The sequence below is a fragment of the Biomphalaria glabrata genome, chromosome 15 (genome assembly GCF_947242115.1).
Source record: "Biomphalaria glabrata chromosome 15, xgBioGlab47.1, whole genome shotgun sequence".
NCBI lineage: Eukaryota > Metazoa > Mollusca > Gastropoda > Planorbidae > Biomphalaria > Biomphalaria glabrata.
The window spans coordinates 11,567,114-11,590,322 of NC_074725.1; the positions used below are offsets into that span (position 1 = coordinate 11,567,114).

The 23,209-nt window shown below is 32.7% G+C and overlaps 2 protein-coding genes across 3 annotated transcripts in view; one reads left to right on the forward strand and one right to left on the reverse strand.

The window, feature by feature from the left end:
- Positions 1 to 5,568: 5,568 nt before the first annotated feature.
- Positions 5,569 to 22,731, forward strand: LOC106055603 (uncharacterized). Of its 2 annotated transcripts, none has more exons than XM_056012901.1 (8): positions 5,569 to 5,769; positions 11,972 to 12,178; positions 12,655 to 12,768; positions 14,268 to 14,386; positions 15,404 to 15,498; positions 15,815 to 16,022; positions 16,605 to 16,693; positions 18,516 to 22,731. In XM_056012901.1, exons 3-8 carry the CDS (start codon positions 12,679 to 12,681, stop codon positions 19,649 to 19,651), a joined length of 1,737 nt encoding a protein of 578 aa, XP_055868876.1. In that variant the 5' UTR covers positions 5,569 to 5,769; positions 11,972 to 12,178; positions 12,655 to 12,678; the 3' UTR covers positions 19,652 to 22,731. The 2 variants fall into 2 exon arrangements, with proteins under 2 accessions (XP_055868876.1, XP_055868877.1); XM_056012902.1 differs by lacking the exon at positions 5,569 to 5,769 and adding an exon at positions 6,191 to 7,327.
- Positions 22,395 to 23,209, reverse strand: part of LOC106055619 (angiotensin-converting enzyme-like) — a 69,509-nt gene continuing 68,694 nt past the window's right edge. Inside the window, exon 36 of the mRNA XM_056012895.1 lies at positions 22,395 to 23,110. Coding sequence (XP_055868870.1) covers positions 22,798 to 23,110 — 313 coding nt within the window. The 3' untranslated portion in view covers positions 22,395 to 22,797. The remainder of the gene's footprint in view (positions 23,111 to 23,209) is intronic.

Here is a 23,209-nt window from a genome sequence, read left to right on the forward strand (position 1 = left end):
AAACAATGACAATCTGCATTCATGCACAAATATTATTTGTAATATGACTCTTCTTTACCTCCCTTTCAATACGCACAAAATTTGTAAGGCATGTGAACTCGATTATCTCCCATGCGTTATACTTAATCACATCATTTTTCAAGTAACACTTCGCTAATTGAAGTATTTTTAAGTACCAGTATAACAGACATTCTTGAAAAAAAATAGGGTGTAATGACTTTGATAGTATTGTGTCATTGAAGAGTGTGTTTTCTTGATATTAGGCAAGATATTGATAAGCAGAATTCAAATAATCTGGTATAAATGGTATGAAGCCTGTTTCAGTAGTGCTGGGTTTGGCTCAGTACATGCACTGATGTGTTCTCATTGACCAAATTTTGAGACATTTCTCTGCAGATTTTGTACACTTTCAACCACTTAGCTCCATTTTTTATTGAAGACTACTAATCAAGTTCAGTAAACTTACCAGAACTACTGAAAATCCCTTGCATTCATAACTTTTTTCAACATTTAAAAGGACCTTGTTAGCAATCCCCCCTGCAAGATTTGTTAAGTTTCTGAAACACTAGGTCCTGGGATTGTAGAAGACAGAAAAGGGTCAGTTTGCTTTGTATTGCTGATTGTTGATGGGATATTATTTAGAACAGCTGCTGTGTTCATTTCTTGTTGAGCAATTTTGTGTCGTCATTGTCTCTGTTCCATCTAATTCCACTGTTTAGTTGCCTTAACTTGCCAGTTTAAAAAAAAATGTTTAGGTCTAATGTTGTTACTAGATCTAGTGGTATAGATTTCCCCCCCCCCCCACCTCTCTTTTGGCTGATAATAGGATCATTTAGGTCCATTTTAGGAGGCCAATCTGTGGCCTACACAACAACCCCCCTTTACTCATCCCTAACTACTGTCAGGTACCCATTAGAATTGGGCGGACTCGGAGGAGCCCTAAAGATACAAAAATTAAAAATCCCAAATTGGAACCCGTGACAGCTTGGTTCGGAAGCCAAATGCTTTACCACCGTGCTTGCCAATGAACTTTCAGTAATTTAGTTTACAAAACTACCATACATAGGTTTTTATTTTCATATTTTTTTAAATTTTTTTTTTTACAATTTTAAACTCGTTTTTTTTCTCTTCCTCTTCATTGGCATTAGGACACATCCAAAGATTCTAGGAGGGAAATGGTGCAGTCATTTGTTTCTGCTACAAGAGATCTTGATATATAGGATTAGTTGTAGAGAGGTATATTTTTTTGGAAGCCGCACACCTGCTGCTGGGCTGGCCTTGTGCATAGACAAACTAGGCAGCTGCCTAGGGACTCCAAATTCATTGGGGAAAAAAAATCGAAACTTGGACATAGTAGAACACTATGACTAAGTAGAACACTATTACTAAGTTTACTACAGTCTAACTCTGCGTCATAAATTTCAGTTATTTGTCGATTTAGACATGCTGGTATATAATAAATAGTGCTTTTTTTGTGTGCTGTTTATTACTATTTTTAAATTTTCATTTGGGGCCCCCAATTTCACTTCACCTAGGGCCTCCAATTATCCAAGGCCGTTCTGCCGGCTGGCTTCTTACTTCCTAAAGCATGTGGAGATGTTACCGATTTAGATAGTCAGGCTACCAGGGTGTTCCGTAGCTAGAATGTCAGGTTAATGATAACCAAGAGTAGAAAATTGTGTTGGTGTGATGTGTTGTGATGCTGCAGGAGACTGTCATGAGTCATAGACCACAAGGTATGGGACTTTGGTGTTATTAATGAATAATAGTTATGTAGCATCTATTGCAATGATAATATTTATTTACACACTATGATAGTCATTTAAAAAAGTAAAGTTTACCTTTTAGACTTTGCTATCTATAGGGCAGATGATGTCAAGGTCATCTGTTTCTGTGGCCCACGGTTAATGAGGTTGTCATGTGGCCAGCACAACGACCAACCGCCTTTACTTTTCCCTGACTAATGTCAGGTACCCATTAGAGCTGGGTGGAATCAGAGGCGTCCAAAAATTCCAGGATTCAAACCCCTGACCCCGGTTTGGAAGCCAAGTGCTTTACCGCTCAGCCACCATGCCTCCATGGTTGTCATTACACTGCTAAGTAAATTATTGTCAGTAACATGTATGGTCAAACTGAATGTACTGTTGTTTTTTTTTTGTTGTTTTTTTGTAGTTGTTGTTTGTGCATGAAAGAACTACATATGTGTTATTATTAAGAGTTTTTCTGGACGACAAGGGTGAGTTTTGTGAGTGGTTTAAGTTAGTTGGTTTCTTGGAGTGAAAGATTATAAGTGTTTTTGCTGTCAAAGTGGGTTTTTTACAAGCTTATATCAACTCTGTCTGGTAAAAAGGTTTGTGCATGCTATTTCTTCCACGCAATCTCGGATCAAGCTTAAATTTTGTACAATTATTTTTTTACCTGACAACTCAAGAATCATTTTAAAAAATGAACCAATGAGTTAACTATTGGTTATTAATTATTTTGTTTGGTACCAATATCTGGAACTAAGGAAAGATAGGCCGATATTGTTCTTGACTGAAGTGGTGGTGTTAGTCCCTTTCATATGTCGCTGCTTTAAAGTCAGTTTGAAACAATATATAACTATGCAATCTTTTCATAAGCCTTTCACTAGCAGAATTCATGTTCAATGTAGGCCAACACACACAATAATTGCAGGCTTTCTGAAACATTTTCCAAGATTAATCATCTTTCTGTGCGATCCATCTGAAAACGTTAACCTGTTCAATAGGCTAATTTTCTCTCTTAATTACTAATAGGCACTATTTTCGTAACAGTTTATGATTGTCTTTGCTAGATCACTTTTACTAACCAACTCGCCTCATCCAATAGGAAATCACATGCATACTTCTTGGAGGAGGAACCTTTTTAATTTTTCATGCTTCTTTTTGTCCATTTCTAATCAATTCATCATGGCTGAAAGCAGTGGCATAGCAAGGTACCCATGGGCCCGGGTTCAAGAATATCTTGGTGGGCCCCTCTCCCCCAACAGGATTCAGTGTATCACAAAACAATTGAGTAATCTGAATGTATCGGTACCAAAAGACATGCCAATGCAATAGGCGTACCTTTTTTTAAAAATAAGTAATAATGTCATTACGTTTGATTCAGTGATGGTGTCTTAAAAGTCAATGTTTGTACAACTTCTTAACAGAATTAATAGACTTAAATATGTTTTAAATGAACAAACAAATGTTTTATAAGTTCTTTGCTCATTGTACAATTTGCATTACAAATAAAATACTTCTAGGTGTAAAACTGTTGATCCAACATTTATTTAATAAAAAATGTGTGGCCTTTCAAGAAGCAAAGTTAGAAACTATTGTAGTGAACTATTTCTAAACTTTTGTCTATTTCTCGTTCAATTGAAAGAACACCAAGCCAAGCCATCTTGCTTCTGTTATTATATCATTTTTAATCAATCGAAACTTCGAAAATGACCTCTATGGTGAACAAACTGGCACAAAGTCAGACATAACATGCATGCTGCGACAATGTTTGGAAAAGTTGAAAATAAAAGAAACAGAATGAGCCTTGAAAAAATTGAATTCATCAGCAGCTGTCAAAATGTTTTATTGACTATCAGGACTATCCATATAGACCAGTGATTCCCAAAGTGGTCTATATAGACCCCCCAGGGGTCTATTGGGACTTCCAAGGGGTCTACGGAAGTGAAAAAATAAATTGGGGGTCTAAGGCCTGTAAACGGGGGGTCTACGATAGCGGATCTCATTGAAGCATGTCGAGACTTTAAATTTCATTTCCCATTAAAGAGTTGTGCCTAAGTTAATCCTTTGAATTTTAATCGAATGAATTTTTCTCTATTATAACATTTTAAAATTGTAACATATTTTAAAGCTTTATTTTATTTTGCTTCATTTTAATTTGAATTTCATCAATGAATATATATGGCCTAGAAATCACAGAGAAAAACACATTTGAGGTTGATGAATCTTACAAAAAAATGCAGTGTGTCTACCGAAAACTGGAAAACATGGCAAGGGGTCTACGAGACTAAAAAGTTTGGGAACCACTGATTTAAATAGTCTCTCCACCGAAGGCTTCAGAACAACCACTTGGTCTTTCCATATCCCGAATTCTGCTAAATTTTAAATCGACAAATGTATTGTTTTTCTTTCTTTTAAAAAGATTTGCAGCAAAAGTGGCACAAAGAATTGTATCATCAAGGGAAACAATTTCACTTTACTGGGGGCTCAAAGCTGTAAACTATCTTCAACTCTGAAAAAACATCTGAAACATGTAAAACATTTTACAACAAACAATAATGTCGTAAAAGTATTAAAAGTATTGTTGCAAAAGAGGTGTATTTTTATTTAAAAAAAAATGATTGCGTATTTTAAAAAAAAAACTAAAACGGTTTGCTTTCACCTAAACTTAGAAAGCCAGAAGATATATATATGGTGTACACGTCTGTCATGAACAGACTAATAATGGGATACCCTTAGCGGCCTCTATGGGACTTCTAAAAAAAAGTAACCCATGCAACATATTGGATCTAAATTTTGACTTAAATATTTCTTTTAGATCTATATTGTTATAAACTTGGTGGTGGCACAGAGAGGGGTAGTGGTGTGTGTGTAGTCAGACGACGCAAATCGCCCCAGGCCAGCGCTAGACGAGCGGTCAACCGTGACGAGTTACGATGGTCAGCCGAGACGAGTGTCAACACGGCGGTTCGGGAAGGATCGACGGCGGTCCGGGAAGGATCGACGTCGTGAACAGAGCTCAGGAGCGTCACGAGAGTTGTAGTCATCTGACCACCTAGAAACGTCGAGCGGCGTTCTGTCCGGTTCGAGAAGGCCAGTAGGGACCCTATATAAGAGCGGAGGTGTCGCAGTCAAGACGGTCGAGAAAAGGGGCTCAATACAGCAAGGTTCAGAAAGGAGGTTCACGACAAGAGTTCAGAACACGGTCGACTACAGCACAGTTCAGCGGTGTGGTTCTGTACGGAGCATTACGACGGTTCAGTGCGGAGTACTATCAAGTACAGTTGAGACGAACGGCGTCTTGATCTTGGTCTGCGATCGAGTCCGACACAACGAGCCTAGTGTGTGAAGTCAGTCCTGAACTGTTGAACCCAGTGCAAGCCCAGAACGAGACGGAGAGGCCAGTGCAAGAGTCGATACTGCGGAACGGTGTTATTCGAGAGATATTTGTTATCGCAGAGCTAGGTGCTGCCAATTGTACAGTATTGGCTGTTATTTATGGACATTAAACCTTTACGTTATTTTGGAGCCCTGACTTGTCAAGTTCTTTACGTTGGTGGTGTATGGTGCAGTTTGCAGAGAGCCTGGATAGTGAGATTCGTAACAATATTTTATTTTTTTATTTTGCTGTTCGTCTAAAAATAATTTTAATGCACTGTTGAGATAGGGGAAAAGAATCTTTCTTTTGAAACTGATTTATATTTATTTATGTCTATGTTTATATTATAATAAAGTTGCAAACTGACCTATACATTTTATGTTCGGGGTCCTGCGACTTTTTAAAATAAACTTTAGTAAAGAAGACTTATTCTGAACCATGAATTGAATCTCTTCCCCCACCCCTGAAATTCCCGGAAAAGTGGAAAAATATTTTTTTTTTAGATCTAGATCTAGACTAGATTCTAGAGTCTAGACTAATAGTAGTAATAGGCTATCAATATCATGATTTAAATTGCATATTCTTGGTTAGATCTCTAACTAGACAAGTCACAAATGAAGAAATGCGTAGGACTAAGTCTAAGTCGTAATTATAAAATTATTTATTAATAATATTATTTAATTATTATTATAATAATTATTAATTAGAATTAGATCTTCTAGCCTAGAGTCTAGAACTTAGAAAGTAGATAGAATAGATCTAGGGTCTAATCTATATTATAATTATATAATCTAGATCTAGGCCTATATCTAGATTTTGATCTATAATTTATTCTGAGTATAAAAATAATAATCAATGTGGGTAAAAAATTATTACTTTTCTTGTATTTTGACGTTTATTATTATTAATTATTAATTTATTAGTAGCTAATAAAGTTAGTAGTTAGGCAATTTATCACTGAGTATATATATCTACTGGCACTTATTTTTTTTTAAAGCACTATGATAATAATAATAATATAATAAGTAATAATAGTATATAAGTGGGCCTATATAATTTAAGTATATATATTATATAGATCTAGGCCAGGGCTGGCGAACCTTTTTCAGTCCGAGTGCCAATTAATTTCAATTTAAAAACAATGAAGATTGTTGTGTGCCCAGTAGGTCTACTAGTGAAGCATTAAAATCCTTCTTTACTTGTTCTTGAATATTAACGTGCAATTTCATAACTCTCGCTTTAACCGTGTTTCGGCTTATTGGCAAATCCTTTATTCTCTGAATGACTTTATCCTTGTTTTGAAAGTCTTCAAACAAATAAGACGCACATTCTAACATTGCTTCCTTGATATAATCACTGTCACTTAAAGGTTTTCCATGCTTAGCTATAATTTTTGAAACTTCAAAACTTGCAGCCACTAAGTTAGAAGAACTTTTAACAAAGTTTACAAAAGAACTGGATTGTGAAATCGCTTTTTTTAACTCACACGATATATGTTCTTTTTGCTCATCCTCGCTTTTGCCTCAAAGCCAGCTGTGATTGGACTCATAATGACGTTTTACTGATGATGTCCGACACTTTCCAAACACATGGCACATAAGGCCTCTTGTTTTCTCTGTGAATCATTCCATATTTTCAGTCCACCACTCTTGAAAAGGTCTGCCACTTCCTTCTTCTTCATTAAGTTTTATTTTTTTTTACTTTGGAGAATGACTTGTTATGGTAATTATTGGTAAGACCGACACGTTTTCAGTATCAACAAAATGATTGAAGCTAAGGAGATCTCGTTCAAATACGAGATTTGTCTTGAAAAAAATTTACTATGCCCTATGCTCCCCAAATGAAACACAGTCATATGGAAAAATTATATGGAATATGATCCACTAGCGCTTCTTCCATATTATTTACAGTTCTCGGAAATAATTAAACGTTATTAATTATGGTAATTTGAGATATCTGTGATTTTTAAAAAAAAAAACACATTTCTTAATATCATCGTCGTCGCATGCCACACAAAATCGTTTCGCGTGTCACCTTGGGCACGCGTGTCATAGGTTCGCCAGCCCTGATCTAGGCTATATATAATATTAATATACTTTATACTGACTAGTATATATAGATCTAGACTGAGTATATAATCATAGTCTATAATATAATTATATAATACAGTGAAATGAGTGAATTATAGTCTACTCTAAGACAGGTAGGCCTATATAAGATCTAGAGATCTATATTACAAATTTATAGATAATTATAACTTAAATAAGAGGCTAACTAAAATAAATAATTATAAATATAACTTTAAATAAGAGTCTTATAACTAAATATGCCATATGGCATATAGTTTGCCAATATAGATCTCATTGTTCTACTCTAGATGTAGATTAGGCTAATTCTTATAGGCTTTTATTATAATAATACATAAAGTCTAAGAAAATGTAAACAACAGGCATAGCGCCATTAAAAGATGAACATAACATAATACATAATGATAATGAAACTAAAGCAAACATCCTAAACAAATACTTTGCATCAGCATTCTCAGCCCCAGGAGACAAAGGCATAATATATTACTTAATTTAAACCAAGTAGACAACATAGAAGATATAGTAGTACAAGAAAATGGAATCCAAAAACTATTAGCCAACACCAAACCAAATAAAGCATCTGGACCTGATGGTATTCCAGCTAGATTACTCAAAGAACTAAGCAATGAGCTAGCCCCAGTGTTCAAAATACTCTTTCAGGCATCGCTTAACCAGGGCAGAGTACCAAAGGACTGGAAAGAAGCTAATATCACCCCCCTATTTAAAAAAGGAGAAAAATCTGACTCAGGAAACTACAGACCAGTATCACTTAACAGCATCACTTGTAAAATCCTAGAACACATAATATGTAGCAACATCATAAACCACTTAAACAAACATAATGTCCTCACCCCATACCAACATGGCTTTAGGAAATATAGATCACGTGAAACACAACTAATAGGACTAATTGATGACTTTTCAAAAGGTTTAGATAATAGTGAACAAATAGATGCTATCTTACTAGATTTTTCCAAGGCTTTTGACAAAGTTCACCACCATAGTTTGCTTAAAAAATCAAAATGTTTCGGCATTAATGGCCCATTGCATCAGTGGATTAAAGATTTTCTGATAGGGAGAGAACAAACTGTAATAATAAATGGCTCTAAATCAACATTTCTTAATTTACATAAATGATATACCAAATTGCATTACCTCAGGAACAAAAGTCAGATTATTTGCAGACGATTGCATAATATATAGAACAATAAAAACAACACAACACACAGATATTTTACAATTAGATGAATTACAGAAATGGGACTCAAATTGGAGCATGTCTTTCCACCCAGAAAAATGTCAGTTGTTAAGAGTAACAAAAAAACTAAAATAAATTAATTCCACTTATCTTATTCATGACAAACCAGTAACACAGACTAAAGACGCAAAATACCTAGGTGTTATAATAAATGAAAAACTGTCATGGAATCCACATATTGATGAAACTATAAAAAAAATCAAACAAAGCATTAGGATTTATTAAAAAAATTTCTATAAATCAAATAAGAACATAAAACTAAAATGTTATTTAACCGTGGTTAGGCCAATAATAGAAAATGCATCCTCCGTTTGGGACCCCTCAACTCAAGATAACATTAAGAAACTGGAACAGACACAAAATAGAGCAGTGAGATTCATAACAAACAAATATTCATACTTAACTAGAGTAACACCTTTAGTAAAATCACTAAATTTAGAAAGCCTTCAGGACAGAAGGCTCAAAAGTAAAGTAGCAATTATACATAAAACACTGAACCATAATCTTCAAATACAAAAACAAAATTTAATAAAATACTCTGAAAGACACAAAGATAAAGGCACATACCTCGTCCCATATGCTAGGACAAATTTGTCCAAATACTCCTTCTTCCCTAGTGCTATTAGAGCATGGAATGGGTTGCCTGAGCTAGCCAGGAAAACCATTGACTTAGCAGAATTTAAGTCATTGGTTAATATGCATGACTAAAAGCATGACGCGTAGGACGTAATCATCTTCTTTTTTGAAGTAACGTCTGTATTATATAAGATAAGATAAGAATATGGCAAGCACCAAATGTGTACTAGACTTCTCTGTAGAAATATAGATCTAGAGTCTTCTACAGTCGCTGTAATTTTAGAAGTGGATGACTAGTTAAAATTTTGACTGCAAACAAAATGACAGATTTGCACTAGCTAAATTGGCTTGTGACTCAAGACTTCCATTTCTTTCTTCTTTTTTTCATTTCATCAATCTTTTCACTGCTCCACATGACCACGACACTTCCAACTCAAACTTGACAACACAGGGCTCCAAATAACCTAACACTTTAATGTCTAATAAATCAACAGCCATTACTGATGTACAATTGTCAACAACATAATACTCACTGTACAAATGCTTCACAGTAGGTAACTGTGCTGCCGTATTAGCTCTGTTCTGCTGTACCAAACACTACTGGCCTCTCCATCTTGGACTTGCACTGGGCTCAACTGTTCTGATTTGACTTCACATGGGACTCACTGTGGACTTTATCTTAAATCATTGCTTCATCTTGTACTCGTGAAGTGTTTAGACTCTGAAACTGAACTGAACCCTCTCGACTGTGATACCTTCACTCTTTGTATAAGGTTCAGAAGGTTTTCTTGAAATTGACGGAACATTGCTCATCTTTTTGAGTGACTTTTTTGAGCATATCTTACATGGCTGGCCAGAGTATACTGTTGGCAACGTAGATCTTTCCTGAAGCTTAGCCACTCGTCATTTCTCAAGGTTGAACACTAACTTGCACTGGCCAGTGTTATGAGTGTTAGCTGATTACACACACAAGATTACCCCTATTCGTGTCACCACCACAGTTATAACCAGAAACACATACCACATTCATGACCAGGCAGTCATCCAATTCATATGTAGACACAATGGTCCAGAGTTTTAAGTCTTCCATCCCTTTTGTCCTGCAGGAGGTTAGGACTAGAAGGTTTAATAATCTTTAATAATCTTTATTCCTGGCCAATCAATCTTAAATATATATATATAAAACAAAGCTACAAATTTATAAATATAAATATATATCATAGTAGAATTTTGTATTGCCCTTGTGACAGCACATAAAGTGTTGATATTTGGTGAAAAACAAGGTAGAATTACAAATGCTGATCTTATTGATGTAAGTGATGTGAACATCAATATTGACAATTGGGAAGACATAGCTCTAGACCGCAACAGATGGAGAGAGACAGTGACCAAAAAAGCTATGGACAGCCAGCACCTCTACCACCGAAGCAAAAGCCACCCTAACCTGCGCTATCTGTGAACGGGAGTGTCTCTCCAAAATAGGGCTCTACAACCACATGAGGAAGTGTGCTCTGAGATGATCCTTAGTTGTTCTACGACTGAAGGAGGCCAATGTTGATGATGATGTAGTTGATTATTGATATTGTACAATTAATAATATATTCTCTTCATGGCTCAAGAGTTTGGACAAGAAGTCTTTTATTTCTGCAAGTCGGACTAGAGTTACCCTATGAAAATAAAAGAGAGGGTGGAGAACAAGTAGTATTCACCCGCCACTAAATAGCAGGGCCGGACTTAACCGTTGTGACCAAGAAGTCATAGAAAGATCACTCTTTTTTATTTCTACCCCACATAGTTTAGCGGTGAAAAAAGAGGGGGGGGGGGGAAGAAAAATCTATTCTGTATTTACTTGTCACTAAATAGCAGGGCCGGACTCAACTGTTGTGGGGCCCTATGCGACAATAATTTCCGTAGATTTCCATGACTTTTTTTGTATATTTTGCAATTTCAGGAGATTTCCAGGAGTTCCTGGTAAATCAGGCCGCCGCGGGAAATCTGTTATCTATATATATATAATTTTCTTCATGGCTCAAGAGTGTGGACACCAAGTAATGGAAAGATCAATCTTTTATTTCTGCAAGTCAGACGGACTAGAGTTACTCCATGTAATTTAAGAGGCGAAAAAAAAGAGGGGGGAGAACAAGTAGTATTTACCCGTCACTAAATAGCACAGCCGGACTTAACCATTGCGAAACGGATTTTGCATGGGGCCAAGTTTGGGTATTGTTACAGAGAATAAGTGAAAATTAAGAGTTTGTATTAGAAAATAAATTTGTCTTTGCATTTTATTCATCCTTTACTACGTACAAAATTTCTTTACAAGCCTTGCATGTAACAAAGTCATAGAGTATATCATAAATATTTATTTCCTACATAGATCACGCTCAATAGCAAGGATTACCAAATGTTTCAATCTATCTACGAGAATTATTGATTTCAAGTAATTCTTCATTAGTTTGAGGTGCGAGAAGCTTCTTTCACTAGATTACACAATTACGGATATTGTATAATGCCGTTTTCTTTTATCACGTATAGGATTGGCATTTTCCGTATTGAATAACACCCCAAAATGACAATTTTTGTCTATATATTTCATGAGATTTGTATGAGTATTCAAAAGATTTAAATAATTTCCAGATATTTTCAGGAATTTTTTGTATATTTTGCAATTTCAGGAGATTTCCAGTAACTCCTGGTAAATCAACAGGAAGCCATGGGAAATCTTTATAATTAATAAAATGGTTTGAATTAGCACAGGTCCTATGAAAGTGTGGGGCCCACTGCTGTCCCATTGGTTGCAGTGGCCTAAGGCCGGCCTTGCAAAATAGTGGCATATGCTACTCCGCCGGTTGACTAGTTAGTAATTAATTACTAGTAAAAAGAAACTCATTTTTGATGTGTATTTGTACTATGTTTTTATTTTCAGTTGAATCAAGTTTGCTTTTGTATCATCATTTGTTATGATTATCTTCTCAATGTATAAAAAGTTGTCTTAACTTTGATGGAAAAGAACAAGAAGCAGATTAACAAATGCAAGCCACAACTTTTTGTCTTTGATGTCAAGTCAGCTGGTGCTATTCAAAATTATAACATGGACTGTGCAAGCACACCATGTATATAAAAAAAAAGAAAGGTAATTCAACCTGAGGATACATATAATATAATATATTTTAACAAGTTGTGTGAAAACTGCCTCTATATCAGCACCAATAACTGTTAACCAAGGTGTTTTTGGCCAATTAATTTATTTCTTAGTTTGCCTACATTACCAATGAAACAATATGGTGTATTTAATATAGAAACAATAAAGCCTTCTCACACAGACTTAATCATTAATAAAATCAATGAACTTAGATACATTTCATGCCAGAAGATAAAAAAATAAAGTAGTGATAATACACAACAAACTAAACAGAAAAGACTTAAGATATTTAAATGCTAGTTGCAAAGCCAGAGTTCTTTTTTTTTTTTTTTTTTTTTGTTCTAGTGTCTATTTATCTGTTGGTTTTTTCTTTGATTTTTTGGGAATTAAGTAATCTTTTAGCTGCTTTGCATTGCACACTTTAGACTAATACATTTTTAAAACCATTTTAAAACTTTTTTTTTCAGCTGAGTTGAGTAACATACCAGAAAATGAATGCCCCAAACTGGGAGAAATTAAGAAAAAATTGGGGACAGTTAATGGAGCTGCATCCTGAGTATATTTTGCCTAAATTATTTGAGGTACTAAATAATTTTCATCTGCAAGAATGATACAGTATAATTTTTAATATAGATATAGAAGACTTCATAAACAAAGTTTATAAGGGGTATTTTCATTCTCTAAGTAAATAAGATATTTGATGCTGGTGTAAATAAATCTTTGAATATCTGAATTATTGGAAATTAAAATTATCTGAAAGAGCAGTAGATTTCTGGTTCTTAGAAGATCAAATAGATTTTTTTCCTCTCAGCTTATGCAAACATTGGTGAAGCCTTAACAGTGTGTACTAAAGCCATCTGTAGAATGTTGGTGTCTAAGGATTATTTTTGTTTCAATTTTAATTAGCTGATTATTACCAGTGTTGTTGTTTTTTTTTGTAAAGCTTATATCAACTCACTCTATTTGTTTATATGTCTGGTAAAAAATTTGTACACATTAATTCTTCAACACCCATTTTCAGATCAAGCTCAAGTTTTGCAAACAATAATCAATTTTAAAAAATAACCAATTAGTTAATTAACTATTGGTGATTAATTATTTTGTTTCTTATAGAATACATTGTACTTGACTGATGAAGTGGTGTAAGTTGAACTAAATGCTTTGTAGAAAGAAATAGGTCACCACTTTAAAGTTTGAAGCTAACAGTAGATAATTATAAAATCTTCAATCTTCATAAGCACTTTGCTGGCACAGTGGTTAGTGTTGTGTTGGCTTGAGGAGGCTTAAAAAGGTTTGAACCATCAAGTTCGAAATTGAGGTTTTTCACCTTTTTTTTTTATAAATGAATTTTAAAAATGATCATGGTAACATTCACCCAGATATCCCTTACTTTCTCCCTCTACTCCTTTCCCATCTGGTCCAGACAAAGTGATAGGATCATAGCACATTGAGAAAGCTAAAAGTATGAAATTGCGCTAAACAAAAACAATTGGTAAAAATATTTCTAACCACACAAATTTATTGTTGTTGGTCTAGGTTCTATATCTATTGCAAATTTAATTACATACTGATCCATACTAATTGATACAACTACATTTAATAAAAGTGTGTTTTTTTAAAACTCTTTCTCTCCGTAGTTATTTTCATTTATTCATTTTGCTCATTTGTGTTTCACTACCCTGTTATGATTAAACTTAAATTAAATAACTTTTTTGTATGTAATCAGGAAATATTAGGTATATAATTATAGAAGAATGCATGCTCTTTTTATATAACACAAAATAAAGTGTTTAAAACTTTAATAAATTTGATTTAATGGGGTCAAATCAACGTTGGTATCATCAGTTAGGAGTGAAAGTGTTAAAGCATTTTTTATATTTTCTTGTTTGTTGTTGTTTTTTTATGAAATTAATTTTTTCCTCCAAAGTTTGTTAACAAACATAAAAGGTCTCGAAATACCCATTTATGCAAAATGAAAATGATGCATTACTTGCGGAGTTTTTTTTTGTGTATTTTAAAAACAAATACATTTGATTATCATTTTGTAAATGATAATTTGTCTATTTTTTAATTTCCAAAGAAAGAGGTCTTGACTCAGAATGATATAGAAAACATCAAAAGTTACACATCACGTGAAGGCCAAATGAAATCTTTATTGATGACATTGAAATCAATGCCTGCATATGTCAACGCTTTTGGGTAATAAATAAAATAAAAATTACTTTAAAGAAAATACTCATTGTTTTTATTTTACTTTTTAAAAAATCTGGTATTATATACCTGATAACGTACTCAGTGGATTAAGGAGCCTGAAATCCATGTTTCTTCTGCATTTTTTTTTTTGGTGTTCAAGCATCTACAGCTGCAGATTCCTTGTCTCCATGACAGAAGTTAGCTTTTTTTTTTCTTGGGATTGAATTATTTACAAATTCGACATAATTGTATCTGTTTGCCAAGGGTTAAGGTTTTATGTATGTACGGACATACGGTGGCAAGACCGCACTACAAACAGCAATGTCCTTGCAAATGCCAGTATGGACAATATAGAGGGACTTCTTTTGGCCCGACAGTTATGCTGAGAGATGAACGTATGCCACAGGCAGTCTTTTTGGGTGAGCTAAAAGGTGGTCGACGTAACAGAGGCGCCCCACAGAAACGCTTCAAAGACCAGCTTAGGCGTCAACTTTCCTTGGCTGAAATAGAAGAGAGCACCTGGTTGCATGCGGCCTCAGAACGAGACAGCTGGAGATCACTCATGAAGGCCGCGGGATACACATTTGAGACCAAAAGAAAATCTGCTGCCGAGGTCAAACGCAGACGGCAAAAAAAAATTCTAAATCGACCACCTGCGGACAATGGTTTTGCTTGCCTTGGATGTGGCAAAATATGTAGGTCTCAGCTGGGACTGCGTAACCACGTGAATTACTGCATTCCTCACTAATCTTTGGACTCGAAGATTAGCCTTATTATTTCAAATTCATATTTAAATAAAAAAAAAAACTTCTTGTTTCTTTCCCTTGCCGCCTTGCAGGAGGTTTGGGTTAGTACATAATAAACTTTATTTCTGGAAACTTGAAAACAACAATGCCAGTGGCTTTGATTTAAATTGGATTGGTGTAATTGCAACACAACTGGGTACAGCTTCAATATTCATAGGTTTAAGAGTTAATAGGATTAGCTCTGTGTTATTGTAATTAATTTCCTTTTTTTTTAAAGGGAATTCCTGACAGTGCTAAAAACAGATCATCTCTGGTTGGTAGATATGATTACAGAAACTTCAACTTCTTCAGATGCCTCCATATCAGCTGCTGGTTTGTACTTTTTTTGTGTGTGTGTGCTCTAATTAAGAAGATTGCTCAGTTTTAAATAATAAAATTTACTCCACCCTAAAAAATATAAGCAAAAAAAAACAAAACAATACAATCCACATAATTTCTCAGTTTGTTATGTTTTGGCATGAGAAGTTTTGATAATAATAAAAACAAAACTTTTGATTATAAACATCTTTTATTAACTATACTATTCTATAGTATATATAGTGTATATTTGATGCCAAAGTGTCCCTTGCTTAAATGTCTTCAGCTTCTAAAAACATTTTATTCTATGCTTCTTGCTTTGTATTTACAGTAAATCCTGATATCCTTGACGAAGAAGCAAAAAGTGTTTTACAGACATACTTTCATAGCCAGAAAAGAAGTCAAACTTTGTTGCTAGACATTAGAAACTGTCTTAAACAGAATCATGTTTTCAAGGATTATTGTCAGTGGAATAACAGAAAATTAATACACTTCATAGAGGAAGAATTTGCTGGAGTGTCTTATGATAAACATAAGAGGTGAAAAATCAGAATGTTATTTGTTTTTCAATTATGTATGTTAATAATATATAATGATTACATTTATTTTAAAATTTCATGAATTTCATTCCAGAATTCAATAATGTTAAACTTTACATCACAGCTGTCTCCAGCTGCTATATAACATTTTTTACTGGTATTTTCACTTTTTTTTTTGTTTGCTATTGAAACAGAATTGATATAAAACATGAATTCATTATACTATATAGGCATTTATACTTTGTATGTAATTTAAACAGATTATGATTAACTATATTATATATTTCTATTTGCACGTGTGGATAAAAGTTAACTCTATCTCTCTGTAATTATTTTCCGTGTTCAGATGGAATGATTCTTTTTTTTTCCCATTTGTATTTCACTAGCCTGTTAGGGTTAAGCTTCAATAATGTTTTTCTTTTAATCAGAAAATGTTGAAATTGGTAGAGATAAATGAATACCCTTTTTATATAACACCAGTATACACACCTCTACTTTTCTGTGATCACTATGGTTACAGTTATCATTTTAAAACTACATGATAATTTTAATATTTTTTTCTGCTTCTTTTTTGTTTTTCAGAATGTTCATGAACTTAGAAAAAAATAATTTAGATGAGCTTATATCTAAAAGTTCTTGTTCCATTGGCAATGGACACTTGTCAGTTGGAGGTAGGCATATACTAGTATTGAGTTAATCACTTTTTATATATCACCTGCACAAGTTTCTAATTTAAAAAACAAATTGTCTAAGTAAGATTCTACAAAACAGATATTTTCAGATATTATTTTTAAAAAGTAAGCAATTTGTTTTAAACTTCAGTTCCGGTATTGTGTAAACTAAATAGAAATTTGAGACATCAAAGCTTTAAGCCCGAAACTCAGACAAGTAGGTCACTGTATATTAAAGTAAAGTGTCAGACAAGTAGGTAACTATATATTAACATAGCTCCTATTTCCGTTTAAGAAAAGCCCTTACAAAGTCCTAAGCAAGGAGGGATAACTCCGTATTTAAAAAATCCTAAAAAATATTTATTTTGAAAAAATAATCAAATTTAAGATCTAATACATATAAACAAACAAACAACTTTAAAAAATAGAACTATGTGTCTAGTTTTTAAAAATATATACATTTAATAACACTAGAATATAAAAAACTTAAAAAATACTCATTTTCCACGCTGGGGCTTACACACTGGGACTATAGGCCACTAGAATATAAAAAACTTAAAAAATACTCATTTTCCATGCTGGGGCTTACACACTGGGACTATGGGCCTGTTCATTTGAAAAATTATAAAAACCTTCCCGATTTTATTAAAAATAGAATCAGTAATTTCCAAAATGATTTGTAATCATGCTTGCAACGAGACTAGAAATCTTCTTTTTAAAAAGTTTAAAACAAGTATATTGAATAGGGGGTTTTAGAAACGTTTTACAACGGTTTAGGACAAAAACGGGAAAACGTTTCCAACTGCAGAAGGAGCTAATGGGTTAAAGTAAAGTGTCAGACAAGTAAGTCACAGTATATTAAAGTAAAGTTCTCCTTTCAGAATTTACAACCTATGGGACAGATGATGTAAAGGTCATCTATTTCTATGGCTCATGGTTAATGAGGGTGTCATGTGGCCAGCACAATAACCATCCGCCTTTACTTTTACCTAACGAATGTTAGGTACCTATTAGAGTAGGGTGGACTCAAAGGCACCCTTAAGATCCCAAAATTAAAAATTCCAGTAACGCCGGGATTCATAGCACAAACCTACTCTTTTATCAGCACTAGCGCTAAACTCACTTATATAAATTCTGTAAAAAAAACAAAATGATATTTCTTTTTTTTTCCCAAAATAAGAAAGAACAGCATGAATGCAGTTATAAAAACAAAATGAAATGTATTTATATGAAATGTATTTATAAGTATTTTTTTGTTGAGCTTGGAGTTAAGAGATAATACAATTCATTAACCAAAAGTTTGTCTAAGAGCATTAGGATACACAGGATGCAAAAAAAAAAGAAATTGTGCCAAAAAGCAACATAAAACCTATCAAATATTTCTTTTTAAAATGGTATTATGTTATTATGTGTAAGAAGAAAAAGAGCTTTCATAATTTTTAGTCCAAGTTGGCTCATGGTTTGGATTATTTGCAAAAGAGTTAAAAAAAATTATTTATGTTTATTTTCTTTTGTGGCATCGAATAGTGCACATAATTGATAGCCTATATATCTAAATATTGATTTAGTTATGATTTTTGATATCCTTTCACTATTTTGTTTGCATTTTGATATTAAAATTCATCTTTATATTTTCTTACTTATAAATAATTACATAAATAGATAATTAATATTTATTTGAAATAGGTGTATATATAGCTGCTCTTAATTGTTTATTGTTATTTTATTGTTATTTTTACTATTTGTTGTTTTTTTTTACCTTTCAGATTTATTTTTTTATTATAACATTTATAATTTATAAGGTAATTTATTACTTTTTCAGATAATAATAAAGAAAAAAAAGCTTGTGTTAAAATAAATGGACCAGTACAAAATGAGCATGTACAAACTGGCAATTCCAAAAGTAAAAGCAAACTGTCAAGATTGTATTCTGATCCCAGCTCTCGAAGCAACAAAAACTCAATTTCAGTTAATCGTCAGCACTCCTGGCCAACCAAACTACCACCCACAAACACCTCAACTTTCAAAAAGAGAAGAAAAAGCAAAAATTCACAGAACAAATTTAAAGTAAATTCTGACTCCAAAATCCCTTCAACTGAATTGCTTCCCTTTGGGAGCTCAACAAATTTATCACTGACTTATATACAAGGTCAGCGTTTAAAGCTGATCTGCAATAAAACCTGTAAATTAACTCCTGTGAAAAATTTCCACATGGTGCCTAAAAATGTTGAGATTTCTCAGGTTTACTTATACATTGCATTGGAAATAATAAAGTTTGCATCTGCATGTCTCAATGACTGTCAAAACGGAACAGTTTACTTTGGTGTTGACACTGATAGAAAAGACCATGACACACTGGCTGAGATAGTAGGTGTTCAGGTATCAAAAAATGATCTTGTCAAAACAATAGACTTTTTTAAGCACCATGCATTTGCTGCCAAAGTTAGAGAGGCAGTTATAGAAGCTCTTCATGAGCCACGTCTTGTGCCAGTAGATAACAGAGAGGGTCAGCGAACAGGACTCTTTGTCATAGAAGTTGATGTGGCTCCTCATTCTGCTGTTGTTGGTGATTCCATTTTCCGAATCAAATCATTCCCTCAGAACACCAGAAAACAAATAGCCAGTTTGTACACTTTCAATAAGTTTGGCCTCCCAGAACCAATTCAACTTCACAAGTTCAGGAAGCTTCATTCATCTCACACAGAAGCTAGACAGAGAGAAGAAAAAGAAATGATTTCATCATCTTCAGCATTATCAATGAAATGTTGGATCAGACGTATCTTAATTCTTTTAATGGTTATTTCTTTGTTGTTGTCTTTGCCATTTGTTTCCTTTATATTCTATGGCACTTTAACTTTTGAAAACCTACTAGAACCATCTAAAAATCCACTTCACAATCTGTGCTCACATCTTTCCAATATTAATAAGGAAAAGTTATGGACAACTTATGTGCCATAAATATGTCTTTTCAGAATAGCCTTTTTTTGTATCCAAATTTAAAATAAATTTAGGGATTCAAATCTTAACCTGTGGACAAACACATGAATAAAACTGGATCAATGGAATTTTAAATCCAGAATTATAAAGTAATTTAAAATAGCTTGTACTAAATAACAAATTATAAAATGGCATTTGTTTGTCCTATGATAAAGAATATTATAATTTAAAGTGATAATATGAATATGTCTTCTCCAACAAGATTATGAGCATGAAATAGGTAGTCCTTTTATTAATGAAAAGATTCAAACTTTGTTTATGATTTACAGCTTATGGAGAAATAATACATAGGCAAAATGTACTTAAAACCATTGTGATATGATTGTACTATACATTGCTGCTTATAATGGCAGCTTATTATATATCTAAATGAAGGCAATACTGATGATCTTTCAATTTATAAAATGCTGATAACGCCTTATTTTTAAATATGTACAGATTTAGTTTCATAAATGTATTATATATTTTATTGTAATCAATTTTTAAAAATGTTTTAAAATTTTGAAGCCTCAACAAAAAAAAATGCATTGGTACATATATATAAATATATATTTTTTGATCATATTGTTGTTTAAATTTTTTTTTTTTTTTGCCTTTGTAATCGTAAAGTAACTTTTAAAGATAATAAACTATGCATAATTATTTTTTTTTAATATTTACAGATAATTTACAAATTTGATCAGTACTACTGAATGCACTCTTAAGTTACAATTTCTATATGATTGCTATTTAAAAAATATGTTTGACTTTGCTGTAGTACCTTACAAACATTATTTGAAAACGTTCCTAATTTCTCCCTTGTAAGGAATAACAAAAAAATCCTAAGTCTCATTAATGTTTCAGAACTTCATATTATCATCATAAGATCTGCAAGATTTTCGGGAAAAATACGTTTCAAAGAAGCATGATGAAAAAAGGCTACTTTGCATAAATATATTTATATATTAATTAAAGTTTTGGTTTCTAAGGAAATGTATTATTTGTTACCATGTTTTAGTGATCTCTTACTGATCTTTATACCAAATCTGCTGATCCATGAGTGTTGGTGACAAAGAATCAGTGACTCTTAACCTACCAAACTATTTCTCTACCTCGTTATTTGAAAGAAATGTTTTTCACAACAGATGTTTTTAATTAATTTATAACATCACAATTTGCCTACTTTATTTTGACTTGCAACATATGACTTTTGACTTTAAATATTCATAGTACATGTAAACATAAGTAAAGTACACATTGTTTTAAACAAATTTTGTTGTTTGTTTGTTTTTTTAGAACAATGTTCACAGAAAAAAAATTGGCATTTTATGTAGAAAAGTTAACATTTTTAGAACTAATGGCAGTTTTACAATGAATTTTGTTTGTGTGATCTTTGGCTTACATTTTGTATCAATTTTACTTTGTGAAAAAAAGATGTATTCAATGTGATGATAGCAGATATTTGTGGTAATTATTTTTTTTTTAATTTCCAAAATGAAATTTAAAATGAAAAAAAATATTTAATAAGTTTTGAAGTTGTATGCAAAATGAAGTTTTTGATTGTTTATTTATTTTTTTATTAAACCACAGATGAAATCAATTCTAATTTTTTTTTTTTGGTCAACTAGAAATTTGCTTTGATGATTTATTTATATTATTCTAGAAGTGAAAATTATGTCATCAAAAGGTTTCTTAAAGTTTGATGTTCCATAGAAATTTAATGTTCACGTGGCTTCCATTATATGTACGACGGAATGGTCATCCTATGGTTAGTTAAGCAGCTTTTCATAATGTATTTTTTATATTTTTCTTAAAGCAGTTTTAGTTTTCATGGACCATGAACAAACAGTGTACATGTAATGTTATATTGAAATGTTTGATACTGGATGGTTTGGAAGTACTGTTATTGGGTTTTGCTGATGGCAACTTACTATTAATACAAGCACATTTTAAAAAAAATGATGGGGTGCCTACCATGATGTAGCTTGCTGAATAGGAAAGGCAGGGAGCATACTAAAGTCTAAGTTTTAAAAATTGTGATTTATTGAAATCATTCCCTTTTACGTTTTTTTTTTAAATTGTTACTGAGGCTACTATTGGTTTGTTGTGAATTGTGGTTGCTAACCTTAAAAATTGCACAATGCATAACAATGGTGTCAAAGTTAGGTAACTCTTATCACTTAAATAGGATGTTGCATATGGTGTGACATTTGAGTTTTCATACCAGTAAAAAAAAAGATTGTTTATCTTCACACGCAATCATTATAAAGGCCTCAACACTGTACAAAACCACAAATGCAATAAAATTTATTTATACTTATTGACAACATTTAAATGTAATTTTCAAAGACGTCTTGTCTTTTTAAATACATTTTTAAACATATCTCCTCTCTATTCATTGACAAAGGATTGGAGGCATCCTGAGGTCTGAGTGACACTTTTAGTTTAATTTTTCATATTTGGATTCATATATTTTGCCTTGACATGAAGTCAATAAATGTGTAATAATCTCATCATTATTTAAATTTTTTTTTAGAGACAGTCACATTCCTTGGAATGTTTGATTCGTAAATGTTTTTCTTTCTACTATGAATAATTTGTTTTGATTATATATATTTTTTATGTTCTATTTTGTTATGTTTGCATTCTTAATGTACATTTTATACTTCTGATGGATTCATTGTGTTATTTATGACTGATTTTTGAAAAATAAAAAAACAATGAGTTCATGTATAATATAATACATAATAAGTTTTATTTTATTTTCTTGATTAGACATTCAGGATATGTTTCTAGAAATCAAGTGCACATGCACACATACTGATTTATAACCAAATCATTCTCACCAAATTAAGGATATACAGACAATCTCTCTATTTAAATCTTGTCCTATGTATAGTTGTTCACATTGTTCAAGTTATAGATGAACCTAGAAGCATAGGAACTATAAACAGAGATAAATAAAAATATGGCAACACACTCTTTCCATTTTATGCATAATCATGTAAAAAAAATATCACAAATCTTCTAGTGTGTTATTGACAACATTCAAATATAGTTTTTTTATATTTTTTTTTAGCAAATTATGCAAATAATTTAACAAATAAGGGCAGTAAAAATATTTTTTTTTAGTACATAATGTTTTTTGAAATGACAAGATGTAATGTAATAGTGAGAAGCATAAAAAAGAATGCAGACACTGTTGCCAACTTAGAGCTGTTGTTTCCACTTTGTGTTTTTGTGTTAGCTGGTGGTTGAGGTTTCTCTTCCAGATCAGGGCAGTGGGGGCTCCAACCAAAGTCATCCCTATTTTCTTTGCGCAAGAATTCCATCAAGGGGCGGAAGTATTCCATCAAAGCAGAGGCATCCATTTTTCTTTGACCAGTGATGACTTCCATGGCTTCAGGCCAAGGTCTGGAGGCACCCAGTTTCAGCATGTCTCTGAAATATTAAAGTTTAGAAATCAAAGTAGGCCCACTGAGTATGCTGAGGATTTAGCTGAACTTGGTCATAGAAACAGAAACTAAACATAACATGATC

What these genes read in the sequence shown, in the direction of transcription:
- LOC106055603 (XM_056012901.1), top strand. Translation starts at nt 12,679, where the DNA reads ATGAATGCCCCAAACTGGGAGAAATTAAGAAAAAATTGGGGACAGTTA. An exon ending in TCTTATGATAAACATAAGAG is followed by an intron (nt 16,023 to 16,604) that starts GTGAAAAATCAG and finishes TTTGTTTTTCAG; the next exon opens with AATGTTCATGAACTTAGAAA. An exon ending in TGGACACTTGTCAGTTGGAG is followed by an intron (nt 16,694 to 18,515) that starts GTAGGCATATAC and finishes TTACTTTTTCAG; the next exon opens with ATAATAATAAAGAAAAAAAA.